This window comes from Rana temporaria, chromosome 5 (genome assembly GCF_905171775.1).
Source record: "Rana temporaria chromosome 5, aRanTem1.1, whole genome shotgun sequence".
NCBI classification, from domain to species: domain Eukaryota; kingdom Metazoa; phylum Chordata; class Amphibia; order Anura; family Ranidae; genus Rana; species Rana temporaria.
The window spans coordinates 408,064,460-408,091,720 of NC_053493.1; the positions used below are offsets into that span (position 1 = coordinate 408,064,460).

General features: G+C 44.9%; 1 protein-coding gene across 1 annotated transcript in view; it reads right to left on the reverse strand.

The window, feature by feature from the left end:
* Positions 1 to 27,261, reverse strand: part of COL22A1 (collagen type XXII alpha 1 chain) — a 513,833-nt gene that overhangs the window by 300,416 nt on the left and 186,156 nt on the right. Inside the window, exons 11-12 of the mRNA XM_040355007.1 lie at positions 22,938 to 23,000; positions 5,668 to 5,721 (exon numbers count right to left, since the gene is read on the reverse strand). Of these exons, the coding sequence (XP_040210941.1) occupies positions 5,668 to 5,721; positions 22,938 to 23,000 (117 nt within the window). The remainder of the gene's footprint in view (positions 1 to 5,667; positions 5,722 to 22,937; positions 23,001 to 27,261) is intronic.

Below are 27,261 nucleotides of genomic sequence, written 5' to 3' on the forward strand. Positions count from 1 at the left end.
CCCTGTCTAGACTGACGTTTAACATGGGAGTCTATGAAAGGGGTGCCCGGCTTTGAAAAATTGGTGCTCCCTGGCTGTAGGTACCCTAGACAACAAACTTTACACTCCTGTAGAGGAAGAGTGGGGCTAAATGTGTGCCAAGTTTGGAGTCCAGGGGACCGACGGCAGGCCGGTACCGGGTCCCCAAACTCTGAGAGATCAGGCACAAAAATGTGACTTGAGTATAAGCCGAGGGGGGCATTTTCAGCATATGTGCTGAAAAACTCAGATTATACTCGAGTATATACGGTAAATTATCCTGTAAAGGAAAGATGTGGATGGTTACCTAATCTAGGGATGCTGTAGTGCCTGGGTGGTGATATCATCCATAGATATCATCTCCCCTGAAGCCAGTGCTGGGAGCAGGTTTAAGCTTAGTTAGATTTTAATTGGACTTCCTCTTTAGAAATAATAATTAAAATGTATCAATTAAAATTTTTGGTAGACATAATCAAAGTGGAAGTCTGGTGAAAAACCTAACTAAGCTTAAAGTTACTCCCACCCCAATTCTAAGCTATCCTGTAAATGAAAGATGTGTAGGCTTACCTAATATAGGGGTGCTTAGGTCCAGTCACATGGCCCCCCCAGGGTTCAGCTTCAGGGGAGAGGAGATATTGCAGATAATTGCTGTAGAGCCTGGGTGGTGACATCACCCATAGACTTACTAATGGCCACTGTCCCTCCTCTCCCCTGAAGCAAGCCCTGGGAGCAGGTTTTACCCTCAGATGATGTCGTATGATGACGAAACGCGTCAGGGTGGGGCTACACGACTTCCAGGATTGATGTGAACTTGTCATTCGGGGATATTGTTTTCTTGTGTGAGTTACCCTGCAGTAGGCAGGAGACACTGCTATGCTACCCATTGACTGGAAAGTATCAAGTCCTATGCCAGTTTTTGTATTATATATTGCAAGTCTATGTCTTATAAAAGGGGGAACAATAAATACATTTTAAACAATAATACACTATGGAGTTATTTTTCTTTCCTACATGTGATTGAGGTCATTAGCGGATTATCGTTACACCTGTATGCTGCGGATTGTGTGAACCAGCTCTTCAGGGAGAAGATTGACATTCCCATCCGGCATTTTGTGCTTGCTATCAGCACCATCTGGTAAGGGGTGTTATGGGGTGTTATCTTTACCCCCAAATATATGATTAGGGGTAAAGGTGTAAGAACTATTATCTGGAACATAATTGAACTCTGCACCGGGATCGTATTCGACTATAACTCGGATGTGATCACTTTTCTGCATTATAGACTGACATTTCATTGAAAACACATGCTTAAGAGTTGGCGTGTGTTTATACATATAGCGCTGCCTGGATGATTATACGTTGTCTGGTTTAAAATTGCATTTACCCGTCAGTGGCAGGATTATATGGTAGCAGCTTGTTTTTTCTTAAATTGGACTTTCTTAATATACTGTAATATATTGCATGTGGTTTCCCCAAATCCATAGGTGCTTGAATTTGTAGAAGGAGGTCGTTGTATCTATAATTTTTGTATAAGGTTTAAGCTTAGTTAGCTTTTAATTGGACTTCCTCTTTAGTGATATTAATTAAAACTGATCAATTAAAACCTACCCAGCGTTCGGCTTCAGGGGAGAGGAGATATCTCCGATAATTGCTGTAGAGCCTGGGTGGTGACATCACCCATAGACTTACTAATGGGCATCCATTGTCCACTGTCCCTCATCTCCCCTGAAGCCAGTGCTGGGAGCAGGTTTAAGCTTAGTTTGATTTTAATTGGACTTCCTCTTTAGAAATATTAATTAAAATTGATCAATTTAAGTGGAAGTCTAATGCCGCGTACACACGGTGGGTCCATCCGATGAGAACGGTCCGAAGGATGTGCCTACACACCATCAGTTCAAAAATCGATCGAGTCCAACGCGGTGACGTAAAACACAACGACGTGCAAAGAAAAATTAAGTTCAATGCGTTTACTTGATTCTGAGCATGCGTGGGTTTGGAACCAATGCTTTTGCGTACTAACCATCGGTTTTGACCTATCGGTTAGGCGTCCATCGGTTGAATTTTAAAGCAAGTTCTAAATTTTTGGACCGAAGGATAACTGACCGATGGGGCCCACACACGGTCGGTTTGGACCGATGAAACTGAACTTCGTGTACGATCGTGTGTACAGGGCCTAAGTTTTAACCTTCTCCCACCCCAATTCTAAGCTATCCTGTGAAGGAAAGATGTGTATGCTTACCTAATCTAGAGGTGCTCAGGTCCAGTCATGTGATCTCCCCAGCGTTCGGCTTCAGGGGGGGATGAGATATCGCTGATAATTACTGTAGAGCATGGGTGGTGACATCACCCATAGACTAAAGCCTCGTACACATGACCGGTTTTCCCATGACCGGTTTTTGGCAGGGAAAACCAGCCGCGTGCATGCTCCATCGCAGTTTTATCAACAGGAAAACTGCCGAAAAAAAAAAAAAGAGAACCAGCTCTCTTTTTTCCTGCCAGGATTCCCTGCGGTTTTTAACCTGGCAGTTTTCCTATGGGAAACACTGCAATGGAGCATACACATGGTCGGTATTCCCAACCAAAGCTCTCATGGCAGTTTTCCTGTCGGGAAACCCGGTTGTGTGCAGAGGGAAAAAGTTACCAAGCAGGTTCTCGGTTTTCCCCTCGAGTTTCCCGGCGGTAAAAAGTCAGTCGGGAAACCCGTACGTGTGTACGAGGCTTTATGTAACAGGCGCTCTCAGCGCCGTATTGCGTTCCACGCTGGAATGCATACGGCGACCGCACGATGACGTCATCGCCCGGCGCCGCGTGCGTTCCACCGTGGAACGCGAAAGTGTACCTTGTATTAGTGCTTGTGCACTACACCTGCCTGGGTCCTATAAACAGAACAGTGTGCAGACTGCACACTGTTCTATTATTGTCAGCCGTAGCCGGCTTGGCTACATTTTAACTACAAGCACTATCCATCCCTTGCCTGGATCTGCGCTGACAACCTTACAAGAGTTGCTGCGGACACCGCAAGATAGCCCCCACCAGGAAACCCTCCATGAAGGAATCCTATGACTGCTAAACATACAGCAAGACTCAAGCCCTGCAAACGGATAAGTAGCAATTGTTTCACTTGTACTGCCTAGAATTATCTAATAATAATAATAATAATGCTTACACTTATATAGTGCCAATTACAGCGATGCCGCTGTGTCTAAGCGCTGATAATGGTTGTCATTATTACCCAACTCAATGCTACTACATACTGTATATAACTTCTAATCAATTGCTGTAATTGACTCTGGCTTACTAAGTACTAGCATACTACTTGGGATTGACTGCTGTGTTCTCAGTTGCTTGCTGTGAAGTACAGTATCTTAAAGGAACATATACTTTCTATTTAGCTGAGCTATATTTGCCTCTCTTACGCAACTATCAGTTGCCCACACTATACCTATTTACTACGTGCTTGACATAAGTTGTTACTTGTTTATGGGCCCACGCCCTAAGTTACTGAACATGTTCACCTTAAATTTTCTATGCTAAGGAATAAAGGTATTTCATACCTGCATCCTTAGTGGCCTAATGCATTACTTTATGTCAAAGTGATATGATGTAGAGAACCCCCAAACTCCTGTTCTCTGATTGGAGTGACGCCTGGGGTCCCATACTCATAATCACTTGCATAGGAAAAGTGCAATGATCTTTAATGCAGTTGTGCTGGTTGATCTTTACTGTAATTACTGTAATTAATTTACTAGCGGTTGGAGACATCTTGTAATACTTCAGCCCTTAGTAGCTCAACGCATTCCTATATGTGAGAGAGATGATGTAGTGACCCCCCAAACTCCTGTTCTCTGATTGGAGTGACGCCTGGGGCCCAATACTGAAATCTCACATAACATACAGAGGTGCATTGAAATCCTTTGCTAACCGCAGTTGTGGTTCACTCTCGTTCACCGTAGTTTGTGACACTTTACTAATGGGCATCCACTGTCCACTGTCCATCCTCTCACCTGAAGCCAGCGCTGGGAGCAGGTTTAAGCTTAGTTAGAGTTTAACTGGACTTCCACCTTAGGAATATTAATTACAATTGATCAATTAAAATCTACCCAGCGTTCAGCTTCACGGGAGAGGAGATATCTCCGATAATTGCTGTAGTGCCTGGGTGGTGACATCACCCATAGACTTACTAATGGGCATCCATTGTCCACTGTCCCTCATCTCCCCTGAAGCCAGTGCTGGGAGCAGGTTTAAGCTTAGTTAGATTTAATTGGACTTCCTCTTTAGGAATAATAATTAAAATGTATCAATTAAAATTTTTGGTAGACATAGTCAAAGTGGAAGTCTGGTCAAAAACCTAACTAAGCTTAAAGTTACTCCCATCCCAATTCTAAGCTATCCTGTAAAGGAAAGATCTGTATGCTTACCTAATCTAGGGGTGCTCAGGTCCAGTCACGTGATCTCCCCAGCGTTCGGCTTCAGGGGAGAGGAGATATCACGGATAATTGCTGTAGAGCCTGGGTGGTGACATCAATGGGCATCCATTGTCCACTGTCCATCCTCTCCCCTGAAGCCAATGCTGGGAGCAGGTTTAAGCTTAGATTTTAACTGGACTTCTACTTGTGCCATCCTTTCATTCCTAACACATTACCCCGTCCATATCAGTATAGATATCCAGCATGAGATTTTTGCCCGTTGAGATCTGATATTTACTAGCGGTTGGAGACATGTTGTAATACCTCCGCCCTTAGTAGCGGAGGTTTAATTTTTGTGGAGCAGTGTATTTAGTCCCATTTATCCCCTAAGGCCTCGTACACACGAGGGGACAGTCCAATGAAAACGGTCCGCTGGGAGATTTCGGTCTGATGGCTGTACACACCATCAAACCGAAATCCGCGCGGACAGAGAACGCGGTGACGTAGACGACACCGACGTTCTCTATCGCGCGAGTTTAATGCTTCCACACATGCGTCGAATCAATTCGACGCATGCGCGGGATTTCAGTCCGCTGGTTAGACGTACTAACCAGCGGACATGTCCGCCGGACAGATTTCCAGCGGACATGTTTCTTAGCATGCTAAGAAACATTTGTCCGCTGGAAATCTGTCCGCTAGCCTGTACACACGATCGGATCTGTCCGCTGACACTGGTCCGCGGACCAGTTTCAGCGGACATGTCCGGTCGTGTGTACGAGGCCTAAAGGGGACATTTTTTTAGTAGTTCTGTTGAAACTGAGAACTTCCTTTTCAATATAGTTTCACTATTACTCCGTGGTCTATGGCTAGCCATACTCATGGAAACCTCCACCACTTGCTTGGAGTACAGCTCTGCATCCTGTCGAACTCTCCTATTACAGTACCATGCAATAATAAAATACATTTGGATTTGTAGCTGGATACAGTCTATATTGTATGAGAATTTAGGATAACTACACTGACAATGTAAATAGTGCAAAGGAACTATTAGCGGTGAGGACTCTTGACGTTAGTACAAGGTAAAGTCTCAGTCATTTTCTTTCAGAATGCTAATCAACGCCAATTAAAGAGATTTTAGTTTCACTGAATACATATTTGTGCAGCATTAGAGCTGCGCTATAACAGCTTGGGTCTAGCAGATTGTATGTTCTCGTAAGAGCCATATCAATTTTCTTTTCATTACCTTTTCGCCTTTCTCGCCTCTTAGTCCAGGGATGCCCGCTTTGCCTTCTTCTCCCTAAAACATACAATGATGAGAATCACATCTATAGTTCACAATGTGCCTTCTAATATCACATATAGTCTGATTTTACCATAGGCTTCAAATTAAAAACTCAAGAACAAAGTCATGTATGTGTACATAAACAAAGAAAGGTGCTAGTACCCCAAGTTAATAAAACTCCTCCTGAGCTGTCGGGTGCAGGATGTGCAGTTGCTCATCTGCAAATGTGATGAATAAATAAAGGACAATGTATATGTACATACAGGGCCGCCATCAGGGGGGTACAGGCAGTACACCTGTAAGGGGCCTGGAGGTCCCCAGGGGCCCGGATGGCAACCCCCCCCTTTTTTTTTAGGGGTCCGGAGGTCCCCAGGGGCCCGGAGGCCCAAAGGGCCCCATATGGAAACTCCCCCTTTTTAATTTTTTTTTTATTAAATTTTTTTTTTTTTTATATATTTTTTTATTTTTAGTAAAGGGACATTTTTTTTAGGGGTACGGGGGCACGGAGATCCCCAGGGCCCCTAGTGACAACCCCCCTTTTGTTTATAAAAATTTTTTTTTTTATATATTTTTTTATTTAATATAAATATATATATATATACATGTATATATATTTATTATTATTAGTATTATTATTAAAGGGTCCAGAGGTCCCCGGATGGCAACCCCCCTTTTTTATAAAAAAAAAATGTTTTATATTATTTTATTTCTTTTTTTTATATATATATATATATTTTTTTTTTTATTAAAGGACTCAGAGGTCCCCAGGGCCCCATGTGGCAAACCCCCTTTTTTTATTTGTTATAAATGCTTATTTTTTTATTTTTGTTTATATATATTTATTTTTTCTGTTTTTTTAAAGGGCACAGAGGTCCCCAGGGCCCTGGATGGCAACCCCCCCTTTTTTTTTTATAAATGTTTATTTTTTTTTTATAAAGTGCCCAGAGGTTTCTTTTTTTTTATTATTAAAGGGCCCAGAGGTCCCGGATGGCAACCCCCCCTTTTTTTGTAAAGCCCCCCCCCCCCCCGCTTCTCAATTCGCAGCAGCCCCTCCCCCTCCGCTTCTCAATTTCAGGCAGGAGGCAGTACCCCCCCCCCCCCCCGTTCTCTGCTCCAGGGGGCCCATGCCTGAAGCTGTGTAAGGGGCCCCATAATTCCTGATGGCTGCCCTGTGTACATAGGTATCCCATCCATCAGTCTTCAGGTTGGATTTGTTTTTCTGGTTTAAACCAGATTAAACCAGGGGAAGTCTTTGGGTGTGTTGGTCCCCCCTATACCTTGGGTCGTACTGACCCCTGCCAGTTACTTCTGAATGATGCTGAAGCTGCTTAAAATAGTAGCAAAACATTGTCAACCTTACGGAACTGGTCCAGTTGAATGTGCCTATTAGCTCTACTACGGTATGGATACATGAGAACCTATACAAAGAAAGTGATTGTTTAATGGTGTAGCCCAGCCTTTCCCAACATTTTTACCCCAGAGGAACCCTTGAAATTATTTTCAGGTCTTAGGGAACGCCTTGGAAAACCAATTTCTTTGGTGATCATTGGGGGAAAGAATTCTCTTTACATTGGTGGCCAGTAGGAAAAATGTGCTTTATATTGGTGGCCAGTGGGAAGATTGCCCCTTATAGTTATGATCAAAATGCCACCTCTACAGCTAAAAAGATCAGTGGTGTCATGTAACTGGCACTGCCAAATGGTATTGGCCCCCGAACTATGCAGGCACCATCAGATGGGAGGTCAATTAGTCACAGTTCAAGGAAACCCTAGCAACCACTCTATATATACATCCACACTAAACAAAATTCTACTTTGGCTGCCTCTCTCCTATATAACTGTAGTCGTGTTATAAAACTTGGATGGTCCACAATTTCCTTCAATTAAATTGTAACAAGGCAGAAGTCATGCTTATTGGCACCCCCATCAATTATGTAAGGCCAGTCCTAATCTGCAGATGGCACGATACTTGAGGTAAAAAAATCTAGGGGTGATATTCAGGCCTGTCGCAACAGGACAGGCAAAACAAGCAATTGCTTGGGGCCCGATCTGGCCTGGGGCCCCAGCAGGGCGGACCCTTACCGCGCCGCCGCTTGCTATAAATGCTGCAGCTTGTAGCGTGGCCGAGCTCCTCTTCCTGAATCCCTCCTCCTGCAGTCTGGCCGGGTACCGCGCAGTACAGGAGATTCAGTTTCCTGTTCCCGGGCGGACTAACAGGAAGTGCTCACTTCCTTCAGTCCACGGCCAGGAACAGAAAACTGAGTCTCCTGCCGCACGGTACGCGGTAGGGAGGGGGGTAAAAAGAAGACGGGGGGTAAGGGGGGAGGCAGTCATCACCCATTTTGTCTGAAAAATATGGTAGCTTGCTGACCATAACCCTACCTGGCTGGATGATATGTATCATAAACAATTACCATAGCTTTCTTTCAATTTTCTTTCTTTACCATCCCATTTCATATTGCTTCTTTTTTGAATCAGGTAATATGTATTAAAGCTTTTTGCAAAAATTTACAAAGCAGACATTTTGCTTGGGGCCCCCAAATTCCTTCAAACGGCCCTGGTGATATTTGATGTAAGATTTAACCTTTGATACACATGTACAAAATGTTGTCAGAACATCGTTTTTCCATTTGAGAAACATTGCTGGGCTGCGTCCTATGCTATCATACACTGTAGCTGAAGAGCTGATCCATATATTTGTGTTCCCCAGACTTGACTACTGCAATGCTCTACTCGCTCGCTGGTGTACCTAAATCCACTATTAATCGACTTCAATATGTTTAAAAATTCTGCAGCCAGAATCCTGACTAGGGGCCATATTCTCAGAAGAGTTACGACGGAGTATCTCTGTTTTTTGACCCGCGTATCTATGAGAGTGATTCCTAGAATCATTTTCGCATAGATACGCTGAAGATCCGACAGGTGTAAGTCACTTACACTGTCGGATCTTAAATGTAATTCGCCGCCGGCCGCTAGGTGGCATTTACGTTCAGGTCTCATTTGTTTATGCAAATGAGCCTGATACGCCGATTCCCGAACGAATTTGCGTCGCATAGCCGTCGCTTACGTCGTTTGCGTAAGCGTAAACTTACCCCTGCTATATGAGGGGTAAGTTTACGCAAGTCCGCCGTATCCATGTTAAGTATGGCGTCGGGTCCGCGTCGTCTTTTCCCGTCGGGTACGTCGTTTTCCTAAGTCGTTCTTGAATACGACTTTACGTCAATGACGCACACGTCGGCGTCATTGACGTTTTCCGCCGAGAACTGGAGCATGCGCACTGGGCTATCTTTAGCCCGGTGCATGCGCAGTTCGATCGAAACGGGGGCGCGCTTAATTTAAATATAAGCCGCCCCCTTTGAAATACGCGGGGTTACGCCGGGCCTTTTACACTACGCCTCCGCAAACTACGGAGCAAGTGCTTGAGGAATACGGCACTTGCTCCAGTAAGTTGCGGCGGCGTAGTGTAAATAGCTTACGCGATGCCGCCGCAGAAACTACAAGAATATGGCCCCCGGTCTAGAGCAAGTGATCATATTACCCCTATCCTGGAGTCCTTGCATTGGCTTCCCGGTTTTGCATAGACTTTAAGATGCTCTTGCTCACCTATATGGCTCTTCATAGCTGGGCACCCCATTATCTCTCTGAACTTTTATCAACTTACTCCCCCCCAATAATGCCCAATTCCTCCGCCATCAATCGTAGAGTCAGTCCCTGATCTTATGCCAGCATTTGTTGCGCTTGCTCGATCATGTCTTGGGTTCTGCTTGTCAACGGCCAACCCAAACGTGGCTCATCCTTAGTTTCCTTCCAGTTGCGAAAATGTTTAGACCAGTCGTAAACACATTTTCTGCTCACGGCTTCCATCCCGTACACTTAAACCAACATTTCATGTGTCTCTGTCGCCATTTTCCCCAATTTGTAGCAGAACTTGATGTTTACTCGTTGCTGCATTGCACTGTGACTCTACGGCCCCGTACACACGACCGAGAAACTCGACGGGCAAAACACATCGTTTTGCTCGTCGAGTTCCTTGTGAAGCCGCCGAGGATCTCAGCGAGCCAAGTTTCCCCATTGACTAACGAGGAAATAGAGAACATGTTCTCTATTTGGCTCGACGAGTTCCTCGGCCAAAAGTGTACACACAACCGGTTTCCTCGGCAGAATACGGCTCCCATCGAGTTTCTGGCTGAATTCTGCTGAGAAACTCGGTCGTGTGTACGGGGCCTACCTCTCACACTGACTATGTTCTACTGCCCGCAGTGGGTTTACCCTGACGGTCTCATGTACTCCCGGCTAGGTTGGTGCTTCTTGACGTGTCTCTGGATAGCTATGTGAATGTGTGCGCACCTCACCCATGTTGCTGTTGAGTTATCAGACCTTTCACAGAACTTTTTAGACACACCTCGTACATTACTGACTGTAATGAAGAATTTTTAGTAGGTGACTGGGACAGGAAACGAGAGAAGATTTCTCCAACGAAGAATTTAGGTTTGTACAGTGTGTTAATGCATGGGCCTTATGGTGGTTGCCCATTGAAATAAATGGGCTGCCAATGCACCAAAACATCCTAAAATTTGTAGACACGTGCACGCTGAAATATTTTGTTTCGGAATTTCGGTTCGTCCGAAAAATAAATTTATTTAATTACTCCGGAAATTCGTTTTTATTTATTTTGTTTTGTTAAAAAATGCATTTGTCCTAAAATCTTAATTAATTAAGGTTGAATCTATTATTGAAGGCTTATGGTGTCTGTTGAATGTTCTAAGAAGATTCGATGAAGCAGCTAAACTGTACGACGCCGCAATTGTACATTACCGATCGAATGCTCCGCCTACAAGCTATAGTAGAATTCTTATGTTGTAATAATATTTATTAACCACTTAAGGACCGCCTAACACCGATATACGTCGGCAGAATGGCACTGCTGGGCACAATCACGTACCTGTACGTGATTGTATAAAGCCCAGCGGTGGGTCGCAGGCGCGCGCCCGCGGCCCGGTCTGAAGCTCCGTGACCGGGACTCGCGGACCCGATCGTCGTTGGAGTCCCGCGATCGGTCCCCGGAGCTTAAGAACGAGGAGAGCCGTGTGTAAACACAACTTCCCCGTTCTTCACTGTGGCGCTGTCATCGATTATGTGTTCCCTAATATAGCGACGCACAATCAATGACGTCAGACCTACAGCCACACCCCCTGCAGTTGTAAACACAAATGAGGTCACACATAACCCCATCAGCGCCCCCTGTGGTTAACTCCCAAACGGCAATTGTCATTTTCACAGTAAAAGAATGCATTTTAAATGCATTTTTTGCTGTGAAAATGACAATGGTCCCAAAAATGTGCCAAAATTGTCCGCCATAATGTCGCAGTCACGAAAAAAAATGCTGATCGCCGCCATTAGGGTTAGTAAAAAAAAATAAAAAAATAAAAATGCAATAAAACTATCCCCTATTTTGTAAACACTATAAATTTTGCGCAAACCAACCCGATAAACGCTTATTGCGTTTTTGTTTACCAAAAATAGGTAGAAGAATACGTATCGGCCTAAACTGAGAAAAAAAAATCGTGTATATGTTTTTGGGGGATATTTATTATAGCAACAAGTAAAAAATATTGCATTTTTTTTTTAAACTGTCGCTCTATTTTTGTTTATAGCGCAAAAAATAAAAAACGCAGAGGTGATCAAATACCACCAAAAGAAAGCTCTATTTGTGGGGAAAAAAAGGATGCCAATTTTGTTTGGGAGCCACGTCGCACGACCACGCAATTGTCAGTTAAAACGACGCAGTGCCGAATCGCAAGAAGGGGCCTGGTCCTTTACCTGCATTTTGGTCCGGGTCTTAAGTGGTTAATTTATTATTACTAGTCAACCAACATTAGACTTCTTCTATAGCCTATGGGCGGAGCATTTGACCATAAATGTCCGCCTGCAGCAATCGTATGTTTTTAGCTGCTTCGTCGAATCTCCTTAGAACATTCGATTCGTAGAATCTTCATGTCTCTATAATATCCAATCTTTTTTTTCTATGTCTCTACAGTACCTGCCTCGGCAGCGGCGATATTGACCCCCCGCAACCCCCGTCATGGAATCCAGCACCGAGATCTGTCGCTCCTCCCGCTCGCCGCCCCCAATAGATTTCTATGGATGTGCTGCATCTCATAGGGGCAGCGAGCACGAGAAGCACAGCCTCGCAGTGCCGATATCCAGCGTGATCCCATCACGCTGGAAATACAAAATCGCCAGCACCCACTGTATGTCGAATCTTTTCTCTCTATGTAGAATAATCTTGGTCTAATAGAGTTAGGTTAGGAACATTCAACCGCAGGTTCGATAGACACAGATCGCTATTGTCATCGTCATGTCGAATCTTCAATCTATATTGAACTGTTGTCACAACGAAACAAAAATAAACATTTTTTATGTCGGATCTTTCGTATTCTGCGCGTTCGTTATCGTTTGTTAACTACTTGCCGACCGCCCACCGTCCTTTTACGGCGGCAAGTCGGCTCCCCTGCGCGAGAGCCCAAAGTATAACGTCGGCTCTCGCGCAGGCCACTAAGGGCGCGCACCCCTAGTAAACACACAGCTCCCGGTCCTATCAGGGGGAGAAATGCTGATCCTCTGTTCATACAATGTATGAACAGAAGATCAGTGATTTCCCCCAGGGCCATCTTAACAACATCATGGGCCCCTGGGCACAGAAATGCTCTGGGGCCCCTACAATGATGACAGTGCAGGTAAACAGACATCAAGTAGGTAGGAGGCAGACTGCCTCCCCTGTATATATATCACTCTCAGTACCATCATGGGGCCCCCAATTTGGGGGCAGCGTGGGCTCAGGGACCAGCTGCTTTGGGGAAAGTGCAGGGGCCCCCCATGCAGCTGGGGCCCCTGGGCAGTGCCCAGGTGTGCCCTCTCATTAAGACAGCCCTGATTTCCCCTAGTGAGGCCACCCCCCCTACAGTTAGAACACACCCAGGGAACATACTTAACCCCTTCCCCCCCCTAGTGTTAACCCCTTCACTGCCAGTGGCATTTTTATAGTAATCTAATGCATTTTTATAGCACTGATCGCTATAAAAATGCCAATGGTCCCAAAAATGTGTCAAAAGTGTCCGAAGTGTCCGCCATAATGTCGCTGTACCGAAAAAAAAAAACGCTGATCGCCGCCATTACTAGTGAAAAAAATATATTAATAAAAATGCCATAAAAATACCCCCTATTTTGTAAACGCTATAACTTTTGCGCAAACCAATCAATAAACACTTTTTACGAAAAATAGGTAGAAGAATACGTATCGGCCTAAACTGAGGAAAAAAATCGTTTTTTTTATATATTTTTGGGGGATATTTATTATAGCAACAAGTAAAAAATATTGCATTTTTTTCAAAATTGTCGCTCTATTTTTGTTTATAGCGCAAAAACTAAAAACCGCAGAGGTGAGCAAATACCACCAAAAGAAAGCTCTATTTGTGGGGAAAAAAGGACGCCAATTTTGTTTGGGAGCCACGTCGCACGACCGCGTAATCGTCAGTTAAAGCGACGCATTGCCGAATCGCAAAAAATGCTCTGGTCTTTGGGCAGCAATATGGTCCGGGGGGTTAAGTGGTTAAAACAGAAATTTTCACGAAAATGCATGTGGACGAAAATGAATGCACATGTCTAAAAATGTGGTTATTCCACAAATTTTGGAACACGATGTACTACAACACACGGGGGCATTGCAAAATGAATGCCATTGTTACACAGCAACATATTTCTCCCACAATGCATATGTTTACACATAAAATGAATTGTTATGTTTTTTTGCCTGGAGATTGACTTTACAGAACCCCCCCCCCCCCCCGAAAAGGAACAAAATAAACGGCATTAATTACATTAAAGGCATCAATATGGAACGGAAGCATCTCGCCATGAAACATCTTAAGCCCATTTATAAACACAGACAACAATGTGAAGGATGGAACATCTTGAGATCATCAACATTATACCTTTTTTTTTTTTTTTAAAACAAAAACGCTTCAAAAATTGGTTTATTTACAGTGTTTGATGTGTAGACGTCGCACACTTGATTGTGCCGCGCTTGTCTGATTTCCCTCGGGTGCAGTTTGTAAGTGGAACTATGTAACATGACTCATGTTGTTTAGAATCTGCGCCAACATTATGTAGCTGTTATTTGTGCCGCCGCAGACACATCAATCAATCTCTCCTTCTCCCAAATAAATCACTTTTGTAACTTTATGCTTAACATAATGTTCGGCGTAAACACCACTTTTCCTCTCTTATCTAATAGAAGGCTGATAATAATAAAGTGCGCCAAAAAAAAAAATGTCAGCCGGAATTAATGGGGCGGGGGAGATTTTGTGATTTTGTCAAAGCCGAAAAATAAAAAATCAATGTCTGTGTTGTTCAAAAACCAAGAGAGAGAAAAAAGCCAAAGGAGACTGTGAGGCAACTGTGTGACCAGGCCCGGATTTCCCACAAGGCCACTGAGGCCAGGCCTTGGGGCGGCAGGGCTCCAAGGGGCGGCAGTGGCATGGAGTCCCCCGACGCCCGGAAGATACAGTTAAGGGCGGTAAGTTATGAGGGAATCCACTCGCTCGTTAACAAGTGATTGCGGCGATGTCGCCGAAATCACTTGTAAAATATGTGCTCCCATCCGTCCTCCCCTCTCCCCCCCCACCCCACATACCTCTCTCTTTGCTGGCTCTGTCTTCGGGACTCTGTCCTCCCCCCGGCCACCGAGTCTGTCTCCTGTCCCTGCTGCCAATGTACACAGTGAGAGGGGAGAGCTGTGCTTTTCCCATCTCAGCTGTGACAGGAGTTTGAGCACAGTGCTAGGACTCCTGTTTTGGAGGTGACAGGGTCAATAAAGAGAACATGTCACCTCCAATTTCTATCACACAGGAAATTGTTTTCTCCTGTGTGATAGCAAAAAAAGTTAAGTGAAAAAAAATTGATAAAAAATAAATAAGAAGAAATAATAATGAAATTAATAAAATAAAAAAGTAAAGAATAAGAAAAATAATAAGAAAAATAATAAGAAAATGATACAAAAATTTAAGAAAGTAAGCGACAAGCTACAAATAAATAAAAATAAAAAAAGTGATAATAAAGTAAAAAAACAAACAAAACATATTTGATCTAACCGTGCCGCACATTATCCGTTGATTTGGGGGGGAGGTTCGGTTGGCGGGGAGGGGGTGCATTGTGGAACCTGGCCTTGAGCACCGCTGTACTGCCTAAGAGAAATAAAGAAGAATGGCTAATGGTCAGTGAATGGGGGGAGGGCTTGGGTGGCCATCGAGGTTGGCTGGCTGGGGGGGGCTTTGCCGGCCGGCATAGGAGAGACCTGTCATCCGCACTGCCCATCATCTCACTTCATAGTGCGCAACCCAGTTCAGCCTCAGCGCGGCTGCATTGCTGAAAGGCAGCCAATGGTTGTGCAGCAATGCCGGTTTCTGAAATTCCAGTTAATGAGGCTGTAGCAATGTTCCTGCATGTCGTTAGCCCTCCCGCTTCACTTGTTTTTGTGCGTTTGTAAAATGAAAGTGGGCTGGTCTATGTAAAGTCCAGGGCCAAATTTTTGTCCCAGTCCAGCCCTGTTGATGAATCATGAACACTGATCTTAACTGAGGCAAGTAAGGCCTGCAGTTCTTTAGAAGTTGTTCTGGGTTCTTTTACGACCTTCGGGATGAGTTGTCATTGTACTCTTGGAGTAATTTTGGTGGGCCAGCCACTGTTCCAAGTTATCTCCATTTGTGGATAATGGCTCTCGCCATGGTTCTCTGGCTAATGGCTTTGTAACCCTCTCCAGACAGATACAGTGGGGATCGAAAGTTTGGGCACCCCAGGTAACAATTTGTATTAATGTGCATAACGAAGCCAAGGGAAGATGGAAAAATCTCCAAAAGGCATCAAATTACAGATTAGAAATTCTTATAATATGTAAAAAAAAAGTTAGATTTAATTTCCATCATTTACACTTTCAAAATTACACAAAACAAAAAAATGGCATCTGCAAAAGTTTGGGCACCCTGCAGAGTTAATATCTTGTACTGCCCCCTTTGGCAAGTATCACAGCTTGTAAATGCTTTTTGTAGCCAGCCAAGAGTCTTTCAATTCTTGTTTTAGGTATCTTTGCCCATTCTTCCTTACAAAAGTCTTCCAGTTCTTTGAGATCTCTGGGCTGTCTGTCACGCACTGCTCTTTTAAGGTCTATCCATAGATTTTCAATTATGTTGAGGTCAGGAGATTGTGAAGGCCATGGCAAAACCTTCAGTTTAAGCCTCTTGATGTAATCCCCTGTGGATTTTGAGGTGTGTTTAGGATCATTATCCATTTGTAGAAGCCATCCTCTCTTTAACTTCAGCTTTTTCACAGATGGCATCAAGTTACCATCCAAAATTTGCTGACATTTTATTGAATCAATTTTTCCTTCTACTCGTGAAATGATCCCTGTGCCACTGGCTGCAATACAACCCCAAAGCATGATTGATCCACCCCCATGCTTCACAGTTGGACAGAGGTTCTTTTCATTAAATTCTGTGCCCTTTCTTCTCCAAACGTACCTTTGCTCATTCCGGCCAAAAAGTTCTATTTTAACCTCATCGGTCCACAGAACTTGTTTCCAAAATGCATCAGGCTTGTCTATATGTTCGTTTGCAAAGTTCAAATGCTGATTTTTGTGGTGAGGACGTAGAAGAGGTTTTCTTCTGATGACTCTTCCATGAAGACCATATTTGTACAAGTATCTCTTTATAGTGGAATAATGTACCACAACTCCAGTGTCTGCCAGATCTTTCTGGAGGGATCTTGCAGTCAAACGTGGGTTTTGAATTGCTTTTCTCACAATCCTGCGAGCTGTTCTGTCTGATATTTTTCTTGGTCTTCCAGATCTTGCTTTAACTTCCACTGTTCCTGATGACTGCCATTTCTTAATTACATTCCGAACAGAGGATATTGACATCTGAAAACGCTTTGCCATCTTCTTATAGCCTTCTCCAGCTTTGTGAGCGTCAATTATTTTCACTTTCAGTTTTCTAGACAACTGCTTAGAAGAACCCATGGTGCTGATTGTTGGGGCAAGGTCAGATGAGTCTGGGCATTTAAAACCTTTGAGATTGACATCACCTGGTCTTCCCAGATGATGATTGAGAACAATCCATGACACTGGCAGGTCTCAGCTTTGCAAAGGGGGCAGTGCATGCTTTAAATTCTGCAGGGTGCCCAAACTTTTGCAGACACCATTTTTTTGTTTTCTGTAATTTTGAAAGTGTAAATCAGTGGTCATCAACCCTGTCCTCCAGGGCCCACTAACAGGCCAGGTTTTATGTATTACCTTGGGGAGATGCAGACTAGAATACTGCAATCACTGAGCAGCAAATAATATCACCTGTGATGTATTTCAGTTATCATGCAATCCTGGCCTGTTAGTGGGCTCTGAGGACAGGGTTGATGACCACTGGTATAAATGATGGAAATAAAATCTAAGGGCCAGATTCTCAAAGGCGTTACGACGGCGCAACACCATTAGCGCCGTCGTAACACCTCATCTGGCCCCGGGTATCTATGCGACTGATTCTCAGAATCAGTTGCGCATAGGTACCCATTAGATCTGACAAGCGTAAGGCTGTTACGCTGTCAGATCTTAAAAGTAATTTTTTTTCCCGCCGCTAGGTGTCGCATCGTCGCTTTTCCCCGTCGTCTATGCAAATGAGGTAAGTACGGCGATACCCGAACATACGCGAGGTCGACGCAGCGAATTAACGTCGTTTGCGTAGCGTACCTGACGCGTAAGGTTGCCCCTGCTAATTAGCAGGCGCAACCAATGTTAACTATGGCCGTCGTTCCCGCGTCGAATTGAATAAAAATTACGTCGTTTGCGTAAGACGTCCGTGAATGGCGCTGGACGCCATTTACGTATACATCTAGGCAAATGACGTCGGGGCGACGTCATTTAGCGCAATGCACGTCGGGTAATTTACCCGACGGAGCATGCGCAGTACGCTCGGCGCGGGAGCGCGCCTAATTTAAATGGTGCCCGCCCCATTTGAATTGGGCGGGCTTGCGCCGAGCAATCTAACGCTACACCGCCGCAAGTTTACAGGTAAGTGTTCTGAGAATCAGGATTTAAACCTGTAAACCTGCGGCGGTGCAACGTAGAGCTCATACATTACGCTGCCCAGGAGCAACGCTAATGTATGAGAATCTGGGCCTAACTTTTTTTGACATATTATAAGAATGTCTAATCTGTAATTTGATGCCTTTTGGAGATTTTTCCATCTTTTCCTTGGCTTCGTTATGCACATTAATACAAATTTTTACCTGGGGTGCACAAACTTTCGATCCCCACGCACCCTTACTTTAAGAGGGAATTTTCAGGAAAAAAACTTTCCACAGCCCCCTGCTTATAACACACAGGCACAGTTTACACTCCATTTTCAGGGTAAAAAAGTGAGTGTTATACGCCAATAAATACAGTACTTCTCTAATTGCTTAAAGTAATTGCTAATTGCATATAGTATTTTCATATGCTTTGTGCTTGACAATTGTTCCTGATTGAATACAGTATCTTTAAATGCTACGTGCCTGACATACGTTCTTAAATGTATATGTGCTTTTGTCCCTAAAATGCTGAACATGTTCGCTCTAACATTTTCATGCTAAGGCTCGACGGTATCTCATACCTGCTCCCTTAGTAGCCCAATGCATCCCTATGTTAAAGTGATATGATGTAGAGAACCCCCAAACTCCTGTTCTCTGATTGGAGTGATGCCTTGGGTCTGGTACTGATAATCACTATACATAGAGTACCTGCATTGGAATCTTAATGCAGTTGTGCTTGTTGATCCTAATTGTAATTTATCTATGCTAGCGGTTGGAGGCATGTTGTAATACCTCCACCCTTAGTAGCTCAATGCAAGCCTATATGTGAAAGAGATGATATAGTGACCCCCCCCAAACTCCTGTTCTCTGATTGGAGTGACGCCTGGGGCCTAGTACTGAAATCTCACATAACATAGGGAGGTGCATTGAATTCTTCCCTTAACCGCAGTTGTGGTTCACTCCCGTTCACCGTAGTTCGTGACATTAACCTAACTTTGAATCGATTTCCTCGCATTTCCTGTTCCAACAGGGAGTGAAGGGAGCAAACAATAATTTTAACCATGTCCAACTCTAACTATAAAAAAAAAGTTATGATTTTAGATATACTGCAAGTATGTGTACACCGTCACTCCCTATACTATGTGTAACATATATAAGCCAACTAGAGACAAGCTCAAGGTTCAATCCAAACACAGGTCCAGACAGAACTTTGGCTGTTGAGGCGTTCAAACACTGAACATTATGCATAATAGAGGTATTACTTCCACTATTACCCATGAAATCCTCCTCCTGTAAATGCCTGCTAAGTACCACCCCCCCAAAAGACATAGCAGACCCTTGGAGGAGTCTGTGGGCTGTTAAAAAAATAAATAAGCTGGAAATATAATGGGCCAAATTCACATTTAGCTTACGCCGACGTATCTGTTGATACGCCGCGTAAGTTCTGTGATGCGCCGTCGTATCTATGCGCCGCATTCAGGGAACAAGATACGCCTGAATTTTGCCAAGATACGACCGACGTAAGTCTCCTACGCCATCGTATTTTGGGTGCATATTTACGCTGGCCGCTAGGGGCGCTTCCGTTGATTTACGCGTCAAATATGTAAATGAGCTAGATACGCCGATTCACGAACGTACTTGCGCCCGTCGCAGTAAGCTACGCCGTTTACGTAAGGCGTACGTCCGGCGTAAAGTTACCCCTGCTATATGAGGCGCAGCCAATGCTAAGGTATGAACGACGGAACAGCCGTCGGATTTTATGTCGTTTACGTAAGTCGTATGTGAATGGAGCTGGGCGTAGGTTACGTTCACGTCGTTGCAATTGAGCCGTCGTATCTTAGGGCGTAAATTCGACGTGATTTTGAGCATGCGCTCGCATGCGCCGTTCGTTCGGTGCTTCATTTACATGGGTTCACGATTCATTTCAATACAACACGCCCACTACAGCCTACTTTGATATAGGCGGGCTAACGCCGGCCCATTTACGCTACGCCGCCGTAACTTAGGGAGCAAGTGCTTTGTGAATACTGGGCCAGATTCATAGAGAACTGCGGCGGCGTAACGTATCGTCTTTAAGTTACACCGCCGCAAGTTTTCCTCGTAAGTGCTTGATTCACAAAGCACTTGAGTATAAACTTGCGGCGGAGTAACGTAAAGACGTCCGGCGCAAGCCCGCCTAATTCAAATGGGGTGTGTACCATTTAAATTAGGCACGTTCCCGCGCCGAACGTTCTGCACATGCTCCGTTAGGAAATTTCCCAACGTGCATTGCGTGAAATTACGGCGCCCCGACGTGTTTTTTGAATGGCGACGTGCGTAACGTACTTTCGTATTCCTGGACGTCTTACGCAAAAAAAATTTTCATTTGAAATTCGACGCGGGAACGACAGCCATACTTTAACATGGCTAGTCTAAAATTAAGCCATGAAAAAGCAGGCCTAACTTTGCGACGGGAAAAACCGACTAGCGACAACGTAACGAACGCGCGTACCTTCGTGGATCGCCGTAAAAGCTAATTTGCATACCCGACGCTGGAAAACGACGCGAACTCCACCCAGCGGCGGCCGAAGTATTGCATCCTAAGATCCGACGGTGTAAGTCAATTACACCTGTCGGATCTTAGGGCTATCTATGCGGAACTGATTCTATGAATCAGCCGCATAGATACTCACTCTCAGAGACACAACGGCGTATCAGGAGATACGCCGTCGTATCTCTTTTGTGAATCTGGCCCACTGTTCTTGCCTCTCTATGTTACTTTGGCGTAGCGCATATGAGATGCGCAACGCCCACACAGAGATACGCCGATCTACGTGAATCTGGCCCAATGTCTTTTTGTTTATTAAATTAAGCCGGCAATGAAATATAATTTTGGAAAAAAAAAAAGAAGCCGACAATGAAATGTAATTTTTCAAAAAAATAAGAAGCTGGCAATGAAGTGTCATTAAAAAAAAAAAAAAAAAATGGCCGAGCAATATTTTTGAATTGTTATCTGTTACACCGAACTGAAAAAAAGGAAGGGAATAAGAAAAGTCCTCTCCACTTCTGCAGCACTAACGTTCCCAATTGGGTTGCTGCACCTGGGGAAAGGACTGTTTACTTAACTATGTATTCTTGCATTATTATTATTATTATACAGGATTTATATAGCGCCAACAGTTTACGCAGCGCTTTACAACATCATGCAAGAAAAGAGAGGGTATGTGGCGCATGATCCAATAGAGCAAACACAATGGGCTGAGGTATATAAAAGTCTAATAAAAAAGTCCAAAGATAATGTCCATGAAAGTCCTGGATTATAGTAATATAACTGGCTGTAAGGGACACTTGGCGGCAGCACCTAAAGCAGAAGCGAAGCTCTGAAAGATTCAAAGAAAAAGGGACAAGATGCGCCAATCTAAGTGCAATAAGCCCAAATTTAATGAAGAATATAAATAAAATAAATATACATGTGCAGTGCCTACTCACAAACAGAAGTAGATAGCAGACACAAAACCGGAATGGAGGGGTGCAGGTAATCGGTGGTCAGATGCGTGCCTGGAGTCATTCGGTGGTCTCAACTAACGGGTGTCCGTGATTTGGACACGTTAGTTGAGACCATACTATAGGAGATAATTACAATGTGTCAGTGTGAATAAGTTCATTTGTCTAAATGTTCCCCACAACGTCGAATTGTACACTGTACACTGTTCACAAAACCAATAAAAATCTTAAAAAAAAAGAAAAAAAAAGAAACTGGCAATGAAATGTCATTTAAAAAAAAAGAGAAGTCGGAAATTAAATGTATTTTTTTTTAAAAATTACCAGCAGTGAAATATAATTTATGGGCATATTACAGAGATGGCCCCCTTGCATACAGGATTAGGAAAACCCCAGGCATCTTATTTGTGGGCATTTTTAATTTTCACTTTAAACATTTAAAATATAACTGCTCCTAAACAAATTAAACATAAAATACAATAAAAAATTGCATTGCCACATGTTCCCCAGGGCATTTTTGAAATCCCCTTGCCCATTAACCCAGAAAATGTACAGATTTGGCTTCCATTGATTTCAATGGGCTTTGGATTTGGCATTCAAACATCATTGAAATTCTTTGAACCCTGCCCAAACCATACCCAGGGCAGCTAATCTCATCCTTATTAGAGATGTGCATGATGGAAAAATGTATTTAGTTTCAGATTTGTTTGTTAAGTTCATAATTTTGTTTTGTCATATTATGTTGGAATCATTTTTTTTTCGGAATTTGTTTTGGATATTCATATTTGGTTAGTATATTCATTCTTTTCTAAACTAATAGAATTTCTGAAGATAACTATATTTATTATATCCTTTTTTTTCTTACTATTCTTGTCATCATCTGATTTCACATTTATACCTTATTGTATTTATTGCAACAGGTTTCTATTTCGAATTCAAACTCATTTTCAAATTCCAAATCACTTTTTAATTTTTCTAATTTCAATTAGTTACATAGTTACATACAGTACGTGCCCGCGAGATTGTATATCCAGTGTGATGGGATCATGCTGGAAGTCGGCACTGCAAGGCCGCCCCCCACAAGATGCAGACTATCCAAAGGAATCTCTTGGGAGTGGTGAGCGGGAGGAGCGCCAGGTCTTGCGAAGGGGGACGCATAGGCGACTATCGCCGATGCCGAGCCGCTTTTAGCTACAATATCGCGGTCACCTACTGTAGTAGGTGAGGTTGAAATAAAAGACACATTTTCACATTATTTTCAAATTAATTTTCAAATTTTTCAAATTCATTTTAAAAAATTTTAAATACATTTTCAAATTTTTCAAATTCAAATTCATTTTTGAATATTTAGAATTCATTATTTCATTACAATATTTTGTTTTGTTATAAATTATTTCAGATTGGTTGAAATTGGTTGAAATTCGATACTATCACAATTTGGCAATTCAGGTACAACCTAATCCCCGAATAATAACATTTTTGTCCGCATTTTGATTAAGGTATTGCACATGTCTAATCCCTATAGCCAACCTAATACACTCCCTTGATTTTAATCCTCAAGCTACTATACCAGCCCCCATTGGTAGGAGGCACAGCACCAACCACAGAGATAATACAAACAAATTTGCAGTACAATTGACTTACAGACTCTCCTTTCTCTCCTTTCAGACCTGGAGGTCCGACAGGCCCCGGACTTCCGATTTCTCCCTGCAAAAGAAAAAGTGTAATCGTCATTTTTTTTTTTTTGAAATTTTTTATTTATAACGGAGAGACCGGCCTTCACGGCCTACAATACAGAATCATTAATTAACAGCATGTACAGCAGGGCGAAACAATACATACATCCCAATGTAACATAGCAGAGCCCTCTTCGGGGCCCTTCCCGGAGTTATATTTGCCCATTTTCCCCCCGTGTGTCATCTCATTTCAACATGAAGAGGTTAGTATAGGGGGTGGAGAACTTAGACCATCGTGTGCCCATGTGTCCATGGCATGTGGTTATAACTACGGGGGATCTGCATGACTCCGCCCTGGGGATCCGTTCCTGGTAATCCAGGCCGCATCAGCCCGGCCTCCCTTCCATTTCTTATTTTATAGAGCTGAAAAGAAGCAGAGATAAGAGAAACATAATAGTACAGAGATAAGGAGAGGAAGAATATCAGGGGAGGCACAGAGGGGGGGGGGGGGGGGGGGGGTGTGGCCAGTGTCTGCTGGGGTGCAGCTGCAGCTACATCATCTGTTCGCTCCCCTCGGAGGGACTGGCCCTCAGTGGAGTATTTAAAAATGTTCCAGAGCTGCCAGGTGTCTTTGTAGGTTTCCTGTCTGTCTTGGCTAGTGAGGATAAGGTCTTCTAGCCGACTAATGCTGTCTACTTTTTTAAGCCAGAGGGAGAGGGTCGGTGGGTGTTGGGATTTCCAGTTGAGTGGGATGCACGCCTTAGCCGCGTCTATCAGATGGCGTACCACCGACTTTTTGTAAATCTTGGTTGGGGTGTCTGTCGCGTGTAGCAGGAAGAATGCCGGGTCGTCCGGTATCACTCGGTCAGTAAACCTTTGGGTTACCTGCCGAACTCCTCTCCAGAAGTCCTGCAGCCGTGCGCAGGACCAAAAAATGTGTACAAGGGTACCTTTCTCCTCCAGGCAGCGCCAGCAAAGGTCCGACGCTCCCGGGAAGAGAGTGCTCAATAATGCTGGGGTCCTGTACCACCTCGTAAGTATTTTATAGCCCGTTTCTTGGGTTCTGGAGCATATGGACGATTTATGAGTAAGTTCGAGTATACGTTGTCTCTTGTTTGTCGTGAATACACAGTTCAAGTCCCTTTCCCACTTAAGCAGGCATGGGATTGGGCTGCCCTCAGGGGGGGTGTTCAGTATGGCATACATCAGGGATAGGGTGTGCAGAATCACCCCGGTCCCGTTACAGATCTCCTCTAGGGTCGTGGGCGGTTGCTGTATGGCGTCAGGGGGTGTCATACTGCTCAGGAAGTGTCCGAGCTGAAGTGCTCTCATGTAGTCCAATTTATATGGGCCCATGGGGTCCATCAGCTCTGCAGCTGTCTTCCATTTACCCCTGTCACTAAAATGTGACACTTGGCTAAAGCCTGCCTCGCGTAGTTCAAGGAGTTTCCCGTCCTGGAGTCCCGGTTCAAAGCTGGGGTGTCCCAGTACCGGTCTCAGTGGGGAGTTGCGTGTCGCAAGAGGTGGTTTTGTTAGTAGTTGCGATGTGACCCTAACCGTAGCCCCTATCAGAGGATGCCGTTTCAACTCCGGGGGCAGCACCGTCGCGCACCACGGCGCCCCCCGAAGTGGAACCCCACTCTGTTCCTGCTCCACCTGGGTCCACAACTTGGTTTCGGCGTGGCGGCACCAGTCCACCAGCCTCCCGAGATGGGTCGCCTGGTAATAGGCACGGAGGTCAGGCATTGCCAGGCCCCCGTGCATTTTCGGGAGTGAGAGTGTCTTCCTGCTTAGTCGGGGGCTTTTCCCTGCCCACAAAAATCTGGTGAAGGCGGTGTGTACTTGTTTAAAGAAGTCACCCGGAATGCATATCGGTAGGGCCTGTAGGAGATATAGGAACTTCGGCAGTACCGCCATCTTAAGGATGTTGCAGCGGCCCAGCCATGAGTGTAAGCCCCCGTTCCATTGGTTAAGTAAGTTCTTTACCGTCGTAAGGAGTGGTGGGAAGTTTAATTGGAAGAGTCTGGCAAACGACGGCGGTATGTAAGTACCGAGGTACTTCAGGGCCCCGTCTGTCCATTTCAGGTCAAAACTCCCCCTGAGCTCCGCAAGGCTGTGGCGAGGGATCCCAACACCCATGGCCTCCGACTTGGTGAAATTGATCCTCAAATTCGAAAGCTGGCCGTATGTGTCAAATTCCCGCATGAGATGTGTCAGGGAGGTAGAGGGGTCCGAGAGCGTAAACATAAGGTCATCTGCATATGCAGAGACCTTATGTTGCCTTTTGCCCACTGTCACCCCCGTTATGTCTGGGTTCCGTCTAACATGACACAGGAAGGGCTCGAGGGAGAGGGCAAAGAGTAGGGGCGAGAGAGGGCAACCCTGCCTCGTGCCATTGGATATCGGGAAGGCCTCTGATATCACCCCGTTCGCCTTAACTCTGGCCGTTGGTCCGACATAGGCGGCTCTCACCCATCTCATCATCCTGTCCCCCAGGCCCACATGCCTCAATGTTGCAAACATGTAGTCCCATTTCACCCGGTCAAATGCCTTCTCGGCATCTGTCCCCACCAACACGCAGGGTTTCCTGCTACCCACTGCCACATGTAATAAGTTAAGGACTTTGATGGTATTGTCCCTGGCTTCTCTTGTTGGGACGAACCCCACCTGGTCCAGGTGGATCAGGCGTGGGAGGTGTTGCTGTAGTCTAGAGGCCAAGATCTTGGTGAATATTTTCAGGTCCGCATTTAGGAGGGATATGGGGCGGTAGCTCCCACACAATGATGGGTCCTTCCCCTCTTTAGGTATCACCGAGATCTGGGCCTGGAGCGTGGAGCTGTGAAATTCACCTCCCCCCCCGAGGACGTTAAACAACTTCACCATTTGTTGTCCCAGTGATGGCAGCAAGGTCTTATAGTACTGCACAGTAAGGCCGTCCGGGCCAGGGGCTTTCCCCTTTTTAGTACTGCCAAGGGCAGTCTGGAGTTCTGTTAGGGTAATGGGTTCTTCCAGTTCCCCGCGCGCCTCTGTCTGTAGTGCTGTCATGCCTGATCTGGTTAGGTAGTCCGTCACTTGGTCGTGTGTGGCTGTCGGGCCGTGTAGGTTATAGAGGGCCGCATAGAACGATCTGAACTCACCGGTAATTTGGTGGGGTAAAGATGCCCTCTGCCCCTCCGATGTAATCACGTGTGGGATGTAAGACGCTTGGCGTTGTGCTTGGAGGGTCTGAGCCAGAAGCCTCCCGCACTTATTACCCGACTCATAGACCTTCCTCCGGCACACTTGTATTGCCGTTTTGGCTTTATACTGCAGGATGTCAGTAATTTGTGAGCGTACAATGTCTAGGTCTGCCCCTACTCGGGCAGTCGGGGCCGCCTTATGGGCCGCTTCCAGGGTCCGCAACTTATCCAAAAGCTGGTTCAGCTGTATCGTCCGCTCTCGTTTTAGTCTAGCGCCGTGTTTGATCAGGACCCCCCTGATGACGGCCTTATGGGCCTCCCAGACTACACCGGGGTCACTATCCGGCGTGGTGTTAAGCTCAAAGTATCTGTCTATCTCGGCAACCACATCTGCCCGGACCTCTGGGTTTTGTAGGAGACTTTCGTTGAGTCTCCATGTTGCGGTTTGTCCTGCGTTGACTTCCGAGAGCGCATATTTTAGACCTACCGGGGCATGGTCTGACCACGTAATAGAGCCAATTGACGTGTCCTTAACCGCGTGTAGTTGGCTATGTGGGACGAAGAGGTAATCGATGCGGGAATACGACTGGTGTGGTTTGGAGTAGAAGGAAAAGTCACGTTCCCCAGGATGAAAAAGTCGCCACGTATCGATCAACTGCGCGGAGTGTAACGCTGTTCCTATACGCTTGCGCATATCGCGTGAGGTAGATGACACTCCCGTGGATGTGTCCTCTAACGGAGAGAGGGGGAAGTTTAAGTCACCTCCCAGAATAAGTTGGCCTTCCGAGAAGCGCATTGCCTTGTCTACCTGTCTCTTAATAAAGGAGTCCTGGCGGGTGTTGGGGGCATACAGGTTTACAAGTGTCACCTTTTTACCTCCTATAGAGCCTTTCAAGAAAAGGAATCGGCCCTCGCTGTCCGTCTTTACGTCATCTAGTGTCCAGGGTACTCGTGCCGAAATAAGAATAGATACTCCACGTGATTTCGCCTCTACGTATGCCGAGTGGTACACTGAAGGGTAGTATCTATTTTTGAGTAGGGGCATTTTAAGGTCTCTGAAGTGGGTCTCCTGTACCATAACTATGTCGGCTTTAGCCCGACGCATGTCATTCA